Source organism: Diadema setosum, chromosome 1 (assembly GCF_964275005.1).
Source record: "Diadema setosum chromosome 1, eeDiaSeto1, whole genome shotgun sequence".
In the NCBI taxonomy this organism is placed as follows: Eukaryota; Metazoa; Echinodermata; class Echinoidea; order Diadematoida; family Diadematidae; genus Diadema; species Diadema setosum.
This window is the reverse complement of record NC_092685.1, coordinates 42,714,222-42,730,857: the sequence shown is the minus strand read 5'-3', so window position 1 is coordinate 42,730,857 and position 16,636 is coordinate 42,714,222. Positions and strand designations below refer to the sequence as shown.

General features: G+C 39.6%; 1 protein-coding gene across 1 annotated transcript in view; it reads right to left on the bottom strand.

The window, feature by feature from the left end:
* LOC140230814 (ras guanyl-releasing protein 3-like) overlaps positions 1 to 16,636 on the bottom strand; it is a 134,249-nt gene that overhangs the window by 17,203 nt on the left and 100,410 nt on the right. The window contains exons 5-8 of the mRNA XM_072310957.1: positions 5,873 to 6,004; positions 4,818 to 4,968; positions 3,985 to 4,158; positions 859 to 975 (exon numbers count right to left, since the gene is read on the bottom strand). Coding sequence (XP_072167058.1) covers positions 859 to 975; positions 3,985 to 4,158; positions 4,818 to 4,968; positions 5,873 to 6,004 — 574 coding nt within the window. The remainder of the gene's footprint in view (positions 1 to 858; positions 976 to 3,984; positions 4,159 to 4,817; positions 4,969 to 5,872; positions 6,005 to 16,636) is intronic.

Genomic DNA, 16,636 nt, shown 5'->3' with positions numbered 1-16,636 from the left:
GAATGTATCAAATACACAGATATCAAGCATGAAACAAATAGATAGGAAGATATGAACATGAATATAAACACTGTATGCCTACATACAATATATATACCAGAACATGCTGTATGCACATATACATACAGAAAGTAAATTGCCCATACAAATAAACATACTCAGTACACACCTTCACGCACATTACATACAAACATATGCACATATTATATACATGTATTACATTATTGAATATAAATAATATACACAATGACATACATATCTACAGCTGCATGATTATATATAGATGTATAGATAGATGGATAGATGGATACATACAAACATACATACACACATCCATAAATACACACTTACATACATAATACATACCTACAATAACATTGTACTGTACATAGACATAAAAAGAAACTACATTCATGTCATCCCCTACAAGTGCTTATAGAATTCAAATACCATTTGCATTGCACATGTAACTCATCAAGACCAAAAAGAGAAGAGCAAGGAAAGTCATGGTTCGTCCCAAAGGTACAATTTCATTGAAGGATTTTACAAGTTGAGCAAAGTGATACTACCTAGAAATGATACATCTCCTCAGGAACCCACAAAGGTCAAAGTAATTTTTTTTTTAAGTCAAAAGAACACATACATAGAAAAAAAATCCCCATCTCCTCCCCCTCCCCCAAGAATTGCGTATGATATGATGATGATCGCTTTCTCATGAGTTTCCACAGAAGCTCAGATTACGAGAATGACATGACCAGACTCGCTAATCTGAAATCCTCCAGTAAACCTGTCAATTAAGTGAGAATGCAGCAGTGCATACGCAGGTTGCTCATAAGGACAGGACGGGGACGATCTCACCTTTTGCGTTTCGGACGAGACGTGGGCGTACGTTTGCCGTAGTCTCGCCAGCGAGCTGTGACTCAGGCCGCCGACCACCGCCATGAGGGTGTTGAAGTTGTTGAGCTGCCGCAACCTCTGTTCAGTTTGAAAATCAGAAACAAGAGAGAAGAAGGACAGGGAGAGATAAATGGTTTTAAATTTGCAACAATTGAAAGATGTGATTTCCACGAAAACTAACACAAAACACTTACCGGTATATGCTCATACTGCAAGCCTTATAATAGATTATATGTGACCCGCTACAACAAAAGGATCCTAAAGTCGCTGACGGGCGAGCCAAGCATGGCCCAGAAAAATGCTATTTTCAGGCCTTTCCTTTGATCATTTAGCTTCAAAATTTCGGCAGATGATAGAAGATACATTAGACTTCAAAATTATGTTTATATCAAAAACAGAAATCCGAACGTTTTGACAGATTTTGGTGATCTGACTTCAAACTCGATTTTCTCCGCGCACCCGTCAGTGACTTTAGGATCCTTTTGTTGTAGCGGGTCACATATTTTATACTGCAAGTCTACTGAGAGCCAAAACTGAAGCAAAACAGCAACATAAAATACTCATATTGTACTGCAGGCCTAATAGCTTCACAATATCCCTTTCATGGCAAATCCAAAAATAACAAGTGAATTCATAAGAATACTCACAGCAAGATTAAGTACTGTCTATGCCGAATATTTCGTGAGGTTTTTATTTTCGTGGATTTCGCGAGGCACGTGCTATTCGCAAAATTAAAGACATGCAAAAACAATGACTCTCAAGCCCGATATGGATATTGCGCACACGTATGCATTTTCTCTGTTCAGTACAGTACTCCGAGATCGTGAATTTAACCACTCGTCGAGACGTCCTGATTCGCACAAATTTAGACTCGCTAAATATACGACGTATACAGTAGTTTACCACGACATAAAATCAGATTTCAAGCAGAAGAAAGAAAGCATTTGGGAAAGGTTCTTACAAGCCCTGCAGAGATTAACATATAACTGCTGTGAGCATTGTATCTGGGCTCAAAAGCTTACACTTCCATAAAATCTTCTGTGAGCCTTTAACTGTCACATCTTTCGGCATACCATGCCACAAATCCTCTCAAAACAGAAATACTATCATTAAAATATGATAGGCCCTTAATGTCAAGTCACAGTCAGTATTCATTAAATCAACCACCTATTAATGACTACCATTTATTTACATGGGTGCTCTTTGGAATGACTGAATATCAGAGAACTTAACCACCCAAACCCCCCCCCCCCCCCAAGGAAAAAAAAAAAAAAAAAAAAAAAAATGAATAAAATAAAATACATAAATAAATAAATAAATCAGAAGCTATAATTTTTTTCATATTCTGCTGGTACTTCCCTGAAAACAGGACACATCTTGGAATAGAAGAAGCATCATTTTCATGACACTGTCACATCGAATGCGGAGGCATTCTCGCATCCTGTGTTCTGCGAGTTCAGCCATTAAGCATTTAATTCTGTTTATAGTCATGGTTTTAGGTGCAAGAAGAAATGCCATCTTTCATTCCCCGTGAGAATCGTAAACCGAGAACCTGAACACAAACATGGTCTCACATTCCAAATCCCTGGTTCCATGTATTCACTTTTTTCCCTCTTTACATTTACCCTAGAGACTCTCATTGTCAAAACATAATGCGGGTGATTTGGGGAGGCAAAATACTTTTTAGCTTGACAAGTCATTTGCAAACAGATAGCAACTATTGAACAATCATCCATACATCAATATTTGCATGATAACAATTTTTTGATATCATTTTGAGTGGTAACACAAGAATTGAAAAGATAAATCAAGCATGCATGGAATATGGGAAGACATTTAACATCAGCAATAGTTTTCTCCAGCCAAACATTGCGATGGATTAATCTGATCACAAATTCGAACTGCATTTCTTGAATTTCACAAATGAGACGGTTTGAGACGAAAGTAGATGAACTAATTTATGTCAACCCAATCGTTGTTGAGTGTCAACTGCTTTGTTCACTGAGTACAAAGCATACGTAGCATCTACATGAAGTTAGACCTACTGTTTGAGAAACATTTCGATATTAGTCTTAATAGATCTACTCATCTATATATTCTGTCTTGTGTTCTGCTGTCAATTCAATCTGGGTTTAGTGCTCATCATTGGGCCCCACCTCCCACCCCCCCCCCCCCCACCCCAATCATCCATCACCATGTACCTCAGTTCCTTTCTCATGCGATTCCCAACGCACACATTCACGCGTTTTGTAGTTTGTGAGTGACTTTGCCCGACGCCCTAGATTAATAGGAACCTGATCCCGAAAGATCGGGGACACTCGTGTGAAGAGAAGCAAAACTCATTTTGTGACAAATTGTCTTCTGTTAGTAAGGCAGCAGTTGATAAAATTTCTCACTTCATCATGAGGTCACAAACAAACAAAAGCATAAAAATAATTTCTCAATACATTATCCTGATAATAGCATAGGCATTAGAGAAGATTACAACATGAGGTAATTTTGGGGCTCAAAGAAAGACATTTCTGACTTGAAAAATGTCAAAAGTTGAATATCCCAACTACCTGCTGTCCCAATGTCAAGTAAGGTCTCTGGATGTTTGGTTTCTTTTTATTGTCAACATCCTGTTCATCATGAAGAATGTTACTATACTAAGTTAAATTAAATTTGTGTATTAGATTTAATACCTGACCTCCTGCAACCTTGTACTCATCTGAAATTCAAAAGCAATAATTCTTTTTTGACTGTATTTATTTGGTGACAGGGTTTCTTATTTGCTTAGTTTCCTGATAAAAAGTGGGACAAGCAATGTCTTTTTGAATGGACCAGAAATTACATGGACTTTCAAAATACTAGTTTGGGAAATCAACATTCAGGAACTTTTATCCGGCTTTTATGAACATGGGTCATAAAATACATTAGATTTGCAACCAACAACCTGGAAACATAATGCCTCTAGCGCTCTGCGGGGCTGAGTCATAAAAACATCCAAACGTGCCAAGCAACCAATCAAAATGTAGAGATTCTGACACATTTTTAAGAGATGCATGGATGGAAGACTAGCACTGGCTATGCAAATTAGACTCTCACCTTTGCAACGTGGACAAACTTGGTGATGACTTCCGCCCTCTGCTTGGGCGTGTGCCTGCTGAGGACCATGCACTGTATCCATAGCGACAGCCCATTGAAGAGACCGATGGAGCGCTCCAACTTCAGGTTGTCCTTCAGCTGGCCAGAGAGGGCGTAACTCTTCAGGTCTGCAAACTGGGGGTGGGAAAAGAAATCAGCCTAAAAATCTGGCACACGTCATGCAATTATCACATAATATAGATGACGACTGGCATGGGAGGGAACAGACATACATGTAACAATCCATCAAAAGGGTTTGAAAAGAAACAAGCACAAAATCAAAGATATCCATGGGACTATATTAACCAGAAGACAGCTGGGCTGACACTGAATCTCTAAGTTTGTCACTCTCACTGCTCTTATAAATACAAACAGGCACCTTTGCTTACATTTTACCACAGGCGCAGATATACACACAAGCACATACACACTCTCTTTATTTACACATAGACACACAAACATACATACACACTCTCTCACACACATTCACACAAACACATACACACACTCACACCCCACACACACACACACATAAACACACAGCAAGGGACTACTGTACGAGCTGAAATTTTCGCGGTGGTTTTATTTTCGCAAATTTCACGAATCGCCTTTGAAAATAACAACACGCGAAAATAACCACGCGCAAATAACTAAGTTCAGTTAGACCCTCGCAACCACGAAATTAACAACATGCGAAAATGTCCTCCAAGTAGCAATTCGCGAAAATATCTGTACGCAAAAATTTCAGCTCGTACAGTATTCAAAGCCAGTATAGACACCTGGCTTCCACTTACATTGAGCCTCCTAAAGATCTTATACTCCAGGAAGGTGAGATGGTCGGCCAGTTCCTTGGGCTCCAGGTGGTTGAAGACCAGGGACACCTTCCGGTTGGTCCTGACCGACGGATTCCTCACGGAGATGACCCTCATCCAGTCGTACGATGGCCTGAGGAAAAAGGAATCATGGGAATGCTCTCAAGAAACCAGTAATCATACATCTTACAGATGCACCACCTTGATTTGTAAGTAACAACTTTCAATTTCACATTGAATTGTTTTTTTCTTTCTTGTCCTGTGCATACAGTTTTTCCTAATTTTTGCTGTTGTGATTTGTTTTCTTAATGCATCAAGTCTTTCATCTTTATCTCTTATTGCCATTGACATTGTGTACAAAAAGGTTACCAATCGTAATCAGAGGGTTAACCCATCGAGGATGAGTCCTGAATATACTGGGGCAAGGGTCTACAGGAAATGTGTGTTGTAGCAAAATAAGTCCATCCTAAACAGAAGACCTCTAGGATCTGAAGATACCCTACCATGGTACATCTACTGCATTCATACATACCTACATGGTACCTGTATACATCTCAAGCTGCTTTAAATACAATTCTGTTGCTGCTGTTTCAAGATACATCCCAAGCACAATTACTTGCAGTACCATGATAGGTTATGAATGTTTGTATTTTGCTGGACATAAATGACTGAAATGTCATGGATTGAAAGTGCTATTATAAAACTTCTTCCAGAAACTCCTCTTCACCATACATTTGATTTAATATGATGCAACAGTTTCAGTGAAACAGAAACTTTTTAATCACTATGAGACCACCATACAAGCACGTAGAAAATATGTCATTTTAGATAGTGCTGTGCTTAGTGCTATGTTGTTCACTTTCACTCAATAATTTGTGGATTTGTTTTTTCTCCGTCTGCATGGGCCTAACCAATTTCATGTACTTTTTCCAACTTTATTCATAAACTTCTGTCACACTAAAATCAGCATTAAACATTAGACCCCATCCCCTCCCCAACCCCACACACAGGCACACACACACACAAACATGACTTACACATTTGATATGTCAACGACATGCTTGAGATGTGTGTTGCCTTCTGATTGGATAATCTTTTGCAGTTGACTCATGACCCCTGCCAGGCCCTGGTCGAGGTCAAAGTGCATGGGAAAGTTCATGATCCAAAATCTGTAGTGAATGAAATGAGAATGAGAAAAGTGAAACATGATAAAGAGGTTATCTACTTCTTTGGGAATATGGCTACATAGCATAAGAAATAACAATGAAGGCATGCCACATTTAAAATGCATACATGTCTGAATATATTGTATATAAAGCTGTTATTTTCACAAGTTTGATTTTTGCGAATCTCAGCTGGATCGCGAATTTGACAACAAGCGAAAATGTCTCCCTGCGCTAGGGTGATAGCACATTTACATTAGCGTCAGGGTTAATTCATGAAAACAACATCTCGCGAAAATGTCTACATTTTTGTATGACCTCCTCATTCACTAAAATATTTGTATGCAAAAGTAACAGCGTATACCATACATGGCTGAAAACAAAAACATATTAAGATGAAGAGTTGGATAACTGTTACTTAACAGCAAGATAGACACAAATATATGGCCACATAAACATCAAAACAATACTATGTAAACATGGAGTAAAATAAAAGAAAGAAAACATCACATAAGAATCCTAGCCAAGACATGCAAGTATACATTGTAAGCTGAGGTAATTTGAGGCCAAAACAATTCTGAAAGTCTGCACAAAACAGACTTGATACATTGTGGCACCAAAAGGACGAGTGGGAGATACCCTAACAACACAGACAAAAACATGACTAGACAATAAATCTGATGACACAATAAAGAAAATAGATGGCTTCTTTACACCCTCAGACAGCAGGGATTGGAAACAGTGGGGCAAAATAACAAATGTAATTCTGAATTGGTCCTTGAACAAGCATTCAGGCAAGCTTGTTTACAACTGCAGTAACGCATGTGCTTTACATTAACTTGCCCAATTGTGAGCTTTAGTTGCCCTGAGCAAGTGAACTTGTGAGCATGTAGTCCAGGGAGAAACGTTCATTTTTTTTAAAAAATCAAAACAGACATTTCAATATCACCAGAAGCACTGTAAAGGTGAAAAAATACTCAAAATGCTGGATTAACCATTTTATTTTGTTTAAGTGTACAATCTAAACGATTAAATGGTAAATCCAACATTTTGAGTGTCAAAGTTTATATTTACAAATGAGAGGTTCGAGGAGTGACAACATTTATAATGTTGGATTAAACATTTTATTCTTATTCGTTTTTTTTTTTAATGTGTAACATGTCTCCCTGGAGACTGGTGAATGATCAATATGACCAGAGAGCAAAGGAGAAACAGAGGAGATATGATTTTTGGTATCAGGTCCAAACTGCATCATGTCACTGCCATGAACCAACTTCAGCTCAGCTGATAAAGTGCTACTGCCCGGTATGCACAAGGTGACGGGTTCAAATCCCAGGCTAGTTCTCTACTTTTTACTTGGTCTGTCCTACTAAAAAGATTGCATTCATGAGCAATTTTACATAGAGAGACTAACAGTAAAAAAAAAAAGAAAAAAAAGGACAAAAACAAAACAAAACTATAACTGCATAAAGAAGTACACTATTAACAGAATATTTTTCCCCATTCAGATGTAACCTTACGTACATGTAGCTACTGTTCCATTATTGTTTTCTTTTCTTTTTTAGTGTATGCAATGCACAATAAACTCTGCCTAAATTTGCATTCGATTAAATGCAACATTCTTTGACTGTGTTGTCCTTCACATTTAAGTCAAATGGTCAAAATACTGTCGCAATATGCGGACAATTAATGCTACAGACAGAAAAACAAATGGCAACATTAAATGGGTAGACATCTTAGGACAAACGAGGCTTGCTGGTGTCATTCAATTATTGACTGTTTCAAGAGGGGGAGGGAGAGAGTAAGGAATAGATAGAAGAGCGATATACAAGGAGAGAGACATTGCAAGTAAAATGAAAAAAATGCAGGGGGTGGGGAGAGAAACACAAAAAATAAAGAAATTGCTTTCTACTGTAGTCTCCATACATTCACATCGCCCTAGTTACACCTGAGGTTTCTTTGAATCTTTGGGGTTTAAAAAAAAAAAAAAGCAGAGGGAGAGAGATAGATAGAGAGAGAGGTTGTGGAGAATAAGAGACAGAGTGAACAAAAAAAAAAAGACACTTTGATAATCTAATTTCTATGAAATTCCCACAACAATAAGTAAAGAAGATGCAAAGTGCCAGAAAAAAAAAATAGAGAGGTTTTTTTATTTTTCAAACACTACAATTTTTTTTTTTTTTTTTGCCCAGTGCAGCTTGACTGGGCAGACTGCATGAACAGTCACGCAATTGTCTTCTTTCCAGGGGCTCCTTTATTCCCACGCAAAACCACACCTCAGTTCGAACATGGTCTTCAAAAAGCTGCATCAGCCACCATTCAATGTGGCCTTTTTCTGTACTGACATGCTTCTTTACTTTCTTCTACTTCTTTCTTGTTTGAATGAGCATTTTTTTTTCCACGCCATTATTATCTTTTCACATTCAGTAGGCTTTAACAAAATATCAATCGAATGGTTCTTTTCATCGCACCATGCATGACATTCCAAGGTGATCCTTTGACTTGTTCTGCCATACTCTCAAACTTTCTTTGAATTTTGGAAAATGCAGACTAGAAGTGAGAAAACATTTCTACATTTCTTCAAACCTCTCTAGTAAGTATCCCTGACTTTAATCCTTTCAATCACATTCACTCTTCTAAATCTTGTTTCTACATCAAAACCTCCATCTGTGTTATAATCTAATTCATATCCACTCCATTTTTTCACTCCCTTGCTCTCCCCATATCTCTAACTCCTTAATGTAAAAGTGGACATTTTTTTTTCTTGCCATGTGGAAATTTTTGCACATTTCATGCAACCAGAAACTAGTGCTAGAAATAAGAGCATTTCAATATTTTATTGTGTAACACAATGTTTTGATTATGCAGATTAAGATGCACAAAATTCATCTTGCCTGGCCTGCTGCAAAAAAAAAAAAAAAAAAAAAAATTGCTCGCAAAAAAATTTCCGCTTTTACAGTTTGTAGTATCCTTGCACCCTGTTTAGAATTGTCTTTACATTCATTTGGAATTCTTTATATCTCTTTTTCTCTCTGTCCTACTCTTTCCATGTTTTATGCTTGCTTTGAGTTTGAAATTTCTTCTTTCCTCCTTTCAAAATTTATCTTTACTTAACTCCCTCCCACTCCTTCCTCTCTCTCTTTCCCTGGTGTCCTAAGTTTCATTCTTGCACCATGTTTCAAATCATCTCTCTTCTCTCCTCCACAATGCATTTAAACATGCCACTGTGCATTAATTTGAAAAAAAAAAGGAAGAAAGAAAGAAAGAGAGGAAATTTGTGATGGTTTACAGCATCCTACTCCCGGCGGAGATGTCTCGTTCGCCTGATTACACCGTGAACCCGGCGAAGGAATACGAGACATGCCCAAGCAACTAGCGACAAGCAATAAGATGACCGGCTTCGTTGTCGGTACTGCTAGAGAGCATGCAAGCAAGCTTTTCCCCACCTTCCGCGGCTCAGCTCAAGCAATCAGAGAGCGTTGACTCGGGGAAGGCAGGGGAGAGGCAAAATGCGAATGTCTAACCGCCCCGCATCGATGCCGATGACATACAGGCACTGTTTGCACATGTCTACATAAGAGACAGGTATTCTAAGCATGGAGAGGGGGGTGACCCGCCATAGAGCAGGGCCTGTCACATTTGTGTACAGGGCACATTCCTCAAAGTTGAATTCACACAGTAGCATGTGTACATGGACTGCCAGGTATGTGCTGGCGGAATTTGTGTGACGAGAAACAAGAGGGAACACTATATGAGTTGTGAGTCCGGGGATTGGAGGGTGGTCCTCCTCACATTCACAACAAGAGAGAGAGATATGGAGAAAAAGAATTTAAATCCTTGTTTGCAATGCCTCAGATCACGATGGATGTTAAATAGGAATTGACTCCGTACAGTCTAGAAATACGACTTCATCTTTTGTGAGCCTGTAATCAAAACTTGTTGTCACATGGTTATACCATGTGACATAGACATCTGCTGACAGAGATCATTAACGTTCACAGAAATTATTTGGCAGTGTCATACCTCGAGAGTCAACGCCTTGTGTGCATCGACCTTTCACGTGCCAGGAATTCCGCCCTCACCTTCAACTCTCAAGTGGTGTATTTCACACTGGCAAGCACTCTGCAAAATCAACCTATTTCTTCAAACCCCATTCCACAGAGATTTTTTTTTCTCATCGGTCACTGATGGAAGCAGGTTTTAAGCTTCCAGCCACCCATCGAAGTGAGTGGGATCACGGTTTGATGAATACGATTTGTCTTGGTCGACTATCAGGTCAGTGTCAGACATGTTGGGCATGATCCGATGAGGCAAGATCGTCCACTGAAGGAACTCAGCTCACCGGAGCTTAGTTCGCCATCAGACGCAATTTGCAGTCGCGGCTCGAGTCAGTGTCGGATAAGTGTCAGTCTAGTAAGTGTCGAGATAGTTGGATATGCGTCAGATTAGTGTTGTGTAGTGATCGGGCATGTCCAGCCGGTGTCCTATGACTGTCAGTTGAGTTTCCGATGATTTAACTGTCATCGGACAGGCCACCTTGAGTCCTGGTTCTGGGGATCTTCTGGCACTGGTATCACCCTCGGTGAGCCTTGTTGCGAGCCTATGGAGCTTGTCAGATCAGAATTCATCGGGAACTCATTGGTACACCAAAATATTTGCATTTTGGAGATCAGATGAGCCTCTGATAGTCAGTGGAATGGGGTCTTTAAGCACCAGACCCAGGGTGTACCACACATTAAATGGGATATAATCACATCTTGGGAAGAAACGGATTGGATACCATCTGTCTGCTATGTAGCAGAATCTTCCTCTGCTTCCAAACTGGTAGGAAGGGTCAAACATACACTGGACGCCGCCTTAAAGACGGGGGTGAAAGTCAACAGAATCAATATATGTCCAATTTGCAGCTGTAAGCACACTGTTTCCCCCTCTCTGCTCTCTCCGGACAATTTCCGACGTGAAATTCAGCAACTGCCCTTCACCTCATCTCTTAGAGAGGAGGAAAGGAGCACCATTCCAGAAAAGCTTCAGATGTCCCACGAGAGTAACAAGAATACATGAAAATGCAGAGACTCCAACCCCAAGCACCTTCTGATCTGGAGATTCTCCCGTCCGAAACCCCTAGCAAACGGGAGACTCCAAGTTGATGTATGCGAACCACGAAGTTCCTAGGGTTCTAGATGTTCTCTGGTGCTATCTAAGGCTTATTTTTTCAACTTACGATAGCAATAAGTAAGAAATCCTTTCCACCGGGAGACACAGAGCCAGGGCGGGAGAAATCAAATCTCAAGCGGGAGAACGGGAGATTTTGCAAAAATGGGCTTTCGGCGGGAAATCTCCCGTCGAAAACGGGAGAGTTGGAGTCTCTGAAAATGTCTCCTGAGGGGGACCAACATAGAGGAAAGCCACTCCGACAAGCACAACGCAGTTCTTACACTTTTTATTGCCATATTTTTGGTTTACTTTTCTTTCTTTGTCATACATGTCTGTGTCGATATCCTGTTCTCTCCTCCCTTTTCTTTGCTTATGATGTGCGCTTTTTGACAGAAATTTATGATGACATTCGATATTGAATTCAAAATTTCTAGCCGGGAACAGCAGTCCAGTGAATCAAAATTGTTGAATACAGCATTTCTGTCCATTCAAGTACAGAAGGACAATGACACATTATTCATCTTCTCTTTATCTGACCCCTCCTCCATTCTCTCTCACGTTCAAATCTCTCCTTTAAAATTATAAAACAGCAAACTAATCAACTTTATATCCACTCTGTACACAAGAACCTTCTTTTATGTGGGCATACTTTGTCTGTTTTAGCTGTAGCTTTGTCACTTTTATTGCAGTTTTCTCACAGTCCCATGCAATCACTCTAAAGCCTCCACAAATGAAATGGACAACTGATATGAATGTCTGTGCCTAGAAACTAATGAGAAACGAAATTCATCTTAGTCCTATATATTCGTTTCTTTGTTGGAAGGTTCTGACAAACAATGCCTTCCTGAAATTCTTGTCAGTAAAAAGCATCCAATTTTTACTAATTCAAACATTTACAATGTATGAGTCTTTTTCTCTAAGCCTTCATGTTGCCAACATTTTAGACAAGAGTAATTCATTTTCTTTCAGTCAAAATTTGGCTTCTTTGCCAAACTTGGGCTTTAAAGGCTATACAAACTTTAACACTTCAGTTCGACCTCGATTATCCGGCCATGTCGGGACCGGCGCTCATCCGGATAAGCGAATTGGCCGGATATGGGAGACACAATGTTAATGTATATAGCTGCCGTCCAAGCTGCCGTCCCAGTGCACTGGCAGCTAGGCAGGTAGCGTACCCCACAACGGTGAACCATGAAAGTCACTGTTTTTCTCAATTTTTGGATGAAAAAAAAAACAGTCCTTCACTGCGTGAACGCGTCCGGATAATAGAGATTTCCAGGTAAAAGGAGGCCGGATAATCGAGGTCGAACTGTACTTGGTCTTTTCACAAGTGGTAAGGACCACGGTTTTAAAAAAGTGCACTTGAACTAATCCAAGAGCTACTTGCCATGTGTGCTCGTCTGTATGTCTGTGTAGTAATACGAGTACTCTTTCCACGAGCTTACTGAATATGCATATCAGCAACAAATAAACACACACACACACACACACACATACACACAGAGGATAAGTTTGAAACAAGAGCCCTTTTATGGAAACTACAGGAGTCTAGTATCAAACCAAGGTCAGTGCTCTTGTCTGTTGTGCTACCAGTAGATTTATACACATCTAATTAGCATCACACATTCCTATTAAAATCAATGGCTGTATGACGATGAGTCTCTATGCCTCACATCAGAATGACCTTATTGGTTCTACATTCACAGGAAACTGGAGCACAAATAAAAGGACAAAATTGCCGATGAAATTGCCAATCTAGTGCACAAAATATATTCAATGAGAAGTCTGCTGACTGGATGTGCAGCAGACAGTGTAGCGGTATAGAGATCCATGGCCGTGGCTTGGGTACACCTCTAACAACAGTGTCATATGTTGGGGTAAATGAGGCGAGATAGTCATGATGATAAAAACAATAGTAATCACTTCCACTTGAGGTCAACAGAAAGCTGTGGAACGAGTCACTCCACTGCCCAAACTCGGAATATGGGAACATAATGGCATGGTCAACGGCTCAGGGTCTGTCTTGGATTTTCAATTCTTTTCTTCATCAGGGTCAAACCCACTCCTCTGACTCTTCTTCACAGGGTAAAAAACAACAACAACAAAATAACACACAAAAAACAAAACAAAAAACAGAAGACGAGCACAGTGATCCCACACTTCGCAGGAATCGACAGAAGCCACACTTTCAATTGATGTCCCCACGCATAAAATCGATGAACACGACGTAAACAATTCACTCCGAGGCAGCAAGTTGGAGATTTAATCAACACGACCTTCACCTTCGTGAAGGGCTCCCTAAAAACACCAGTCAAGCTCAATTCCTTTTTTGCTAAGTACTCCAGCCACCAGCCAATCAGAGCAAAATTGATTAAGAGTGCTCTACAATCCTATGGATTTCAGGGCACGCTGCTCGCTGGACCTCAGGGACCCAATTTTCGGGAAACCGAGTTTCGGTTGTAAAAATCGATGCGGTTTACCTTTACACGAACAAAAGAGGTGATTGTGGAAAATGCGTTTTCATATCACAATATCCAAACGTGACATCTCCTCATATATCCTACACCATACTTACACAATGTAATCACACAAGTTCTTCGTCTGTGAAAATTTGAAGCGTTGGGTGCATTGATGCGTTGCCAGGAAACACTTACATGTCAAAGACAGATATGCTGCTGAGATTCTTGTCTTTCTTTTATCACGTTTAAGAGAAATAGAAAGTTTGTGCACCCAGCGCGGCTAAATCAATCCCCTCCATCTGTACTCTTGCCAAAGTTTCCACAAAAGATGCTATACAGCATTTGCTTTTCCTTTTTTGGCAAAGCACTTTATGCACGCAAGCAAGCTCAAAACTACTCCATGTGTAATCTCTGCGTTAACGCAAAACTTTATTCACGCATGTGGTCATCTGATGATGCAAATTGAAGAGACAAGAAGAGATCGTCGTTCATCCTCAACCCTCCCCCCCCCCCCCACTTTCACAGAAGCTTTGCATGCTACAATGATCTACCAGCGACCTACCAGAGGGGAAGGGGAGGGGAAGAGAGAGAGGGAGGGGGATTTTTTTCCCCCTTCCCAGGCTGGTTCTTCTCCTCAACATCCCCCAAGGAGAAGAAAAGAACAAATCAAATCCTGTGGCTTTACATCATTCCAGACTATGCAGAGAAACCATCGTCGGCTGACCTGGGGATTTGCCAGAATATCGAAGCAGCCATCAGAAAGAAACAGAAAAAAAAGGAGGAAACAAGAAAGAAAAAGAGAGAGAGTGTGTGTGTGGGGAGGAAAAGGATGCTGTAAGTTCTGTGCCAAGATGCCCCACTTACTCAAGCACTACTTGAAATCTTAAATGAGACGTTCTCAGGATTGCTGGAAATCCAAAGTAGGTGGCACCCCAGCCAGTGGAGCGATCTTTTCTCCTTTTTTTTTTTCTTCTACAGACTGGTGTTATGAAACAAGAGAGAGGTGCAATCAATGGCAAATAATGGCAATAATCTAAAAAGAAGAAGAAGAAGAAGAAGAAGAAGAAATAGGCAGATTCTTCACAGCAAGAAGTATAGATAGCTGTCTGTATGTTTTTGGATATTTTCCTTACATACCGTAAACGTATCATGTCACAAGCGAGTGCCCTGAAGGGAGAATTTCTCTCAAAGAAAAAGTTATTCTGATCTAAATGCAAAGCAGCCAAATTTCGAGAGAAATCTAATTTTCAGAGTTGTGACAGTCTGAATGTCTGTTTATGTCACAAGGTGTACAATGTATGTCATAAAACTGTGCATCAATGGAATATGAAATAAGTTGCTTGGTCGATAAAAGAGACTTTGCTTGCTGGGTTCCCACCATCGTGCTATCCACTTTTTCTTCTGTTTTTTAAAATTTGTTTGCTTGTTTTACAGGTAGCAACGAAATGATTCTAGCTTTGTGTTAGGATTTTGGAGAATAATTGAGCATGCAATGTGGAGAAGGACCGTGAAAAATAGTGTGACCTTATCACTGACGAATATGGTAATTCTAATATCTGTATCAAGGGGACAATCAAGATCAGACTGACTGCTCGCCAGCTTTGCCAATTTTAGCTCCGGGATTACGGCAAGGCGCAAGCGCCGCAACGACAAAAGCCCTCTGGCCACCGAGAGGAGTAAAGGCCTCTTATAACCGCTCGGTCAATTCCCGCTCAATCGAGTACAATCTGGCAAACAGAGGACAGACGTAATGAAATCTTTTGTCTACTAATTTTGCATGTACCTTGTAGGTCGCGTAGCTCGCTGGAGGCAGAGTGCGAGGAAGGGAGGCGGGACACGAGGAAATGAATTCTAATCTCCGATTCTGAACAGAACAATCTTTTTGCCCACAGCAAACACTTTTCAGAAGATTTTGTAGTTGACAAATGATGATTTGAATACCTTATCTTTCTTCTTCAAAAATAACCATGTGCACATTCTTTTCACTTATAACAGCTTATATCTTAAATATTTTATAAATATCATCCATCGGTATCAGATATTTCATTTAAAGCACAACATAATTCTTGAAGAGTGATACCTAGCAGTTCAGCAGAAAAAAAAAAAACACCAATTTTTCCACAGCCTCCTAAAGCAAAGGTGCAAAACCAGCAAACCACAAATTGTTGATTTAGAATAACATTTGAAATGACTATTCTTATTTTATTCTTTTTTTATCAGTTTTACTCTTGATGACTGGACTTGCATCAAAGGATGTTCTTTTCTTAACCATATTTATTCCAACCACATATGGTTTTGGTTTTTAGACTAAATTCTTTAAGAATAGTAGCTGTACTCAAGACTCAGTTAGGTTGTGTATTTTGATAGCAAAGTTTCTGCAATCTTGCATATCTATGCACAAATGCACACATTTTGCTGGAATTAGTGATATTAGCAGCACTAGGTAATAACTGCTTGTGGGGAAAGTTTTGGATTAAATTGCTCATTTTCATTACTACCATGTCATAATGACTTAGACTTACCTGGAAGATTTCATTACACAAATAAGCATGAATTTGCAGGGGTTTTTTCGTTAAAAAAAAGGGGGAATTTTAAGCCATGGGATGTGTTACACGGCAAGAAGGAAAAAGAATAATGGTAATGATGAAAAGATTCAAGTTTTGAATAGTTTTAAGAAATTGCTCCAATTTAATCAGGAGAACAATATTTTTGATAGATAAGAATAGTAAATGCTTATGTCAATGATTATACATCATGTTTTTCTCACTAAAATACACATGTATTCCCATTAGATTTCATAACTTACAAGTCTATCCTCTACAGGACATCTTCTTTGACTTTATAGAATTAGTGCTGTCATTACGTTACATCACACTCATCTTCTTTGTCTTTTCTACTCCATTTTGGAATGCAAGTGGATTGTGCTGTTGAGGAACGAAAGACAGAGAGAGGAATATACAGAAATAGAGGAGAGATAGAGGAGAGAAAGAGATATAGAGAGATAAAGAGATAAAGGAGAGAGAAA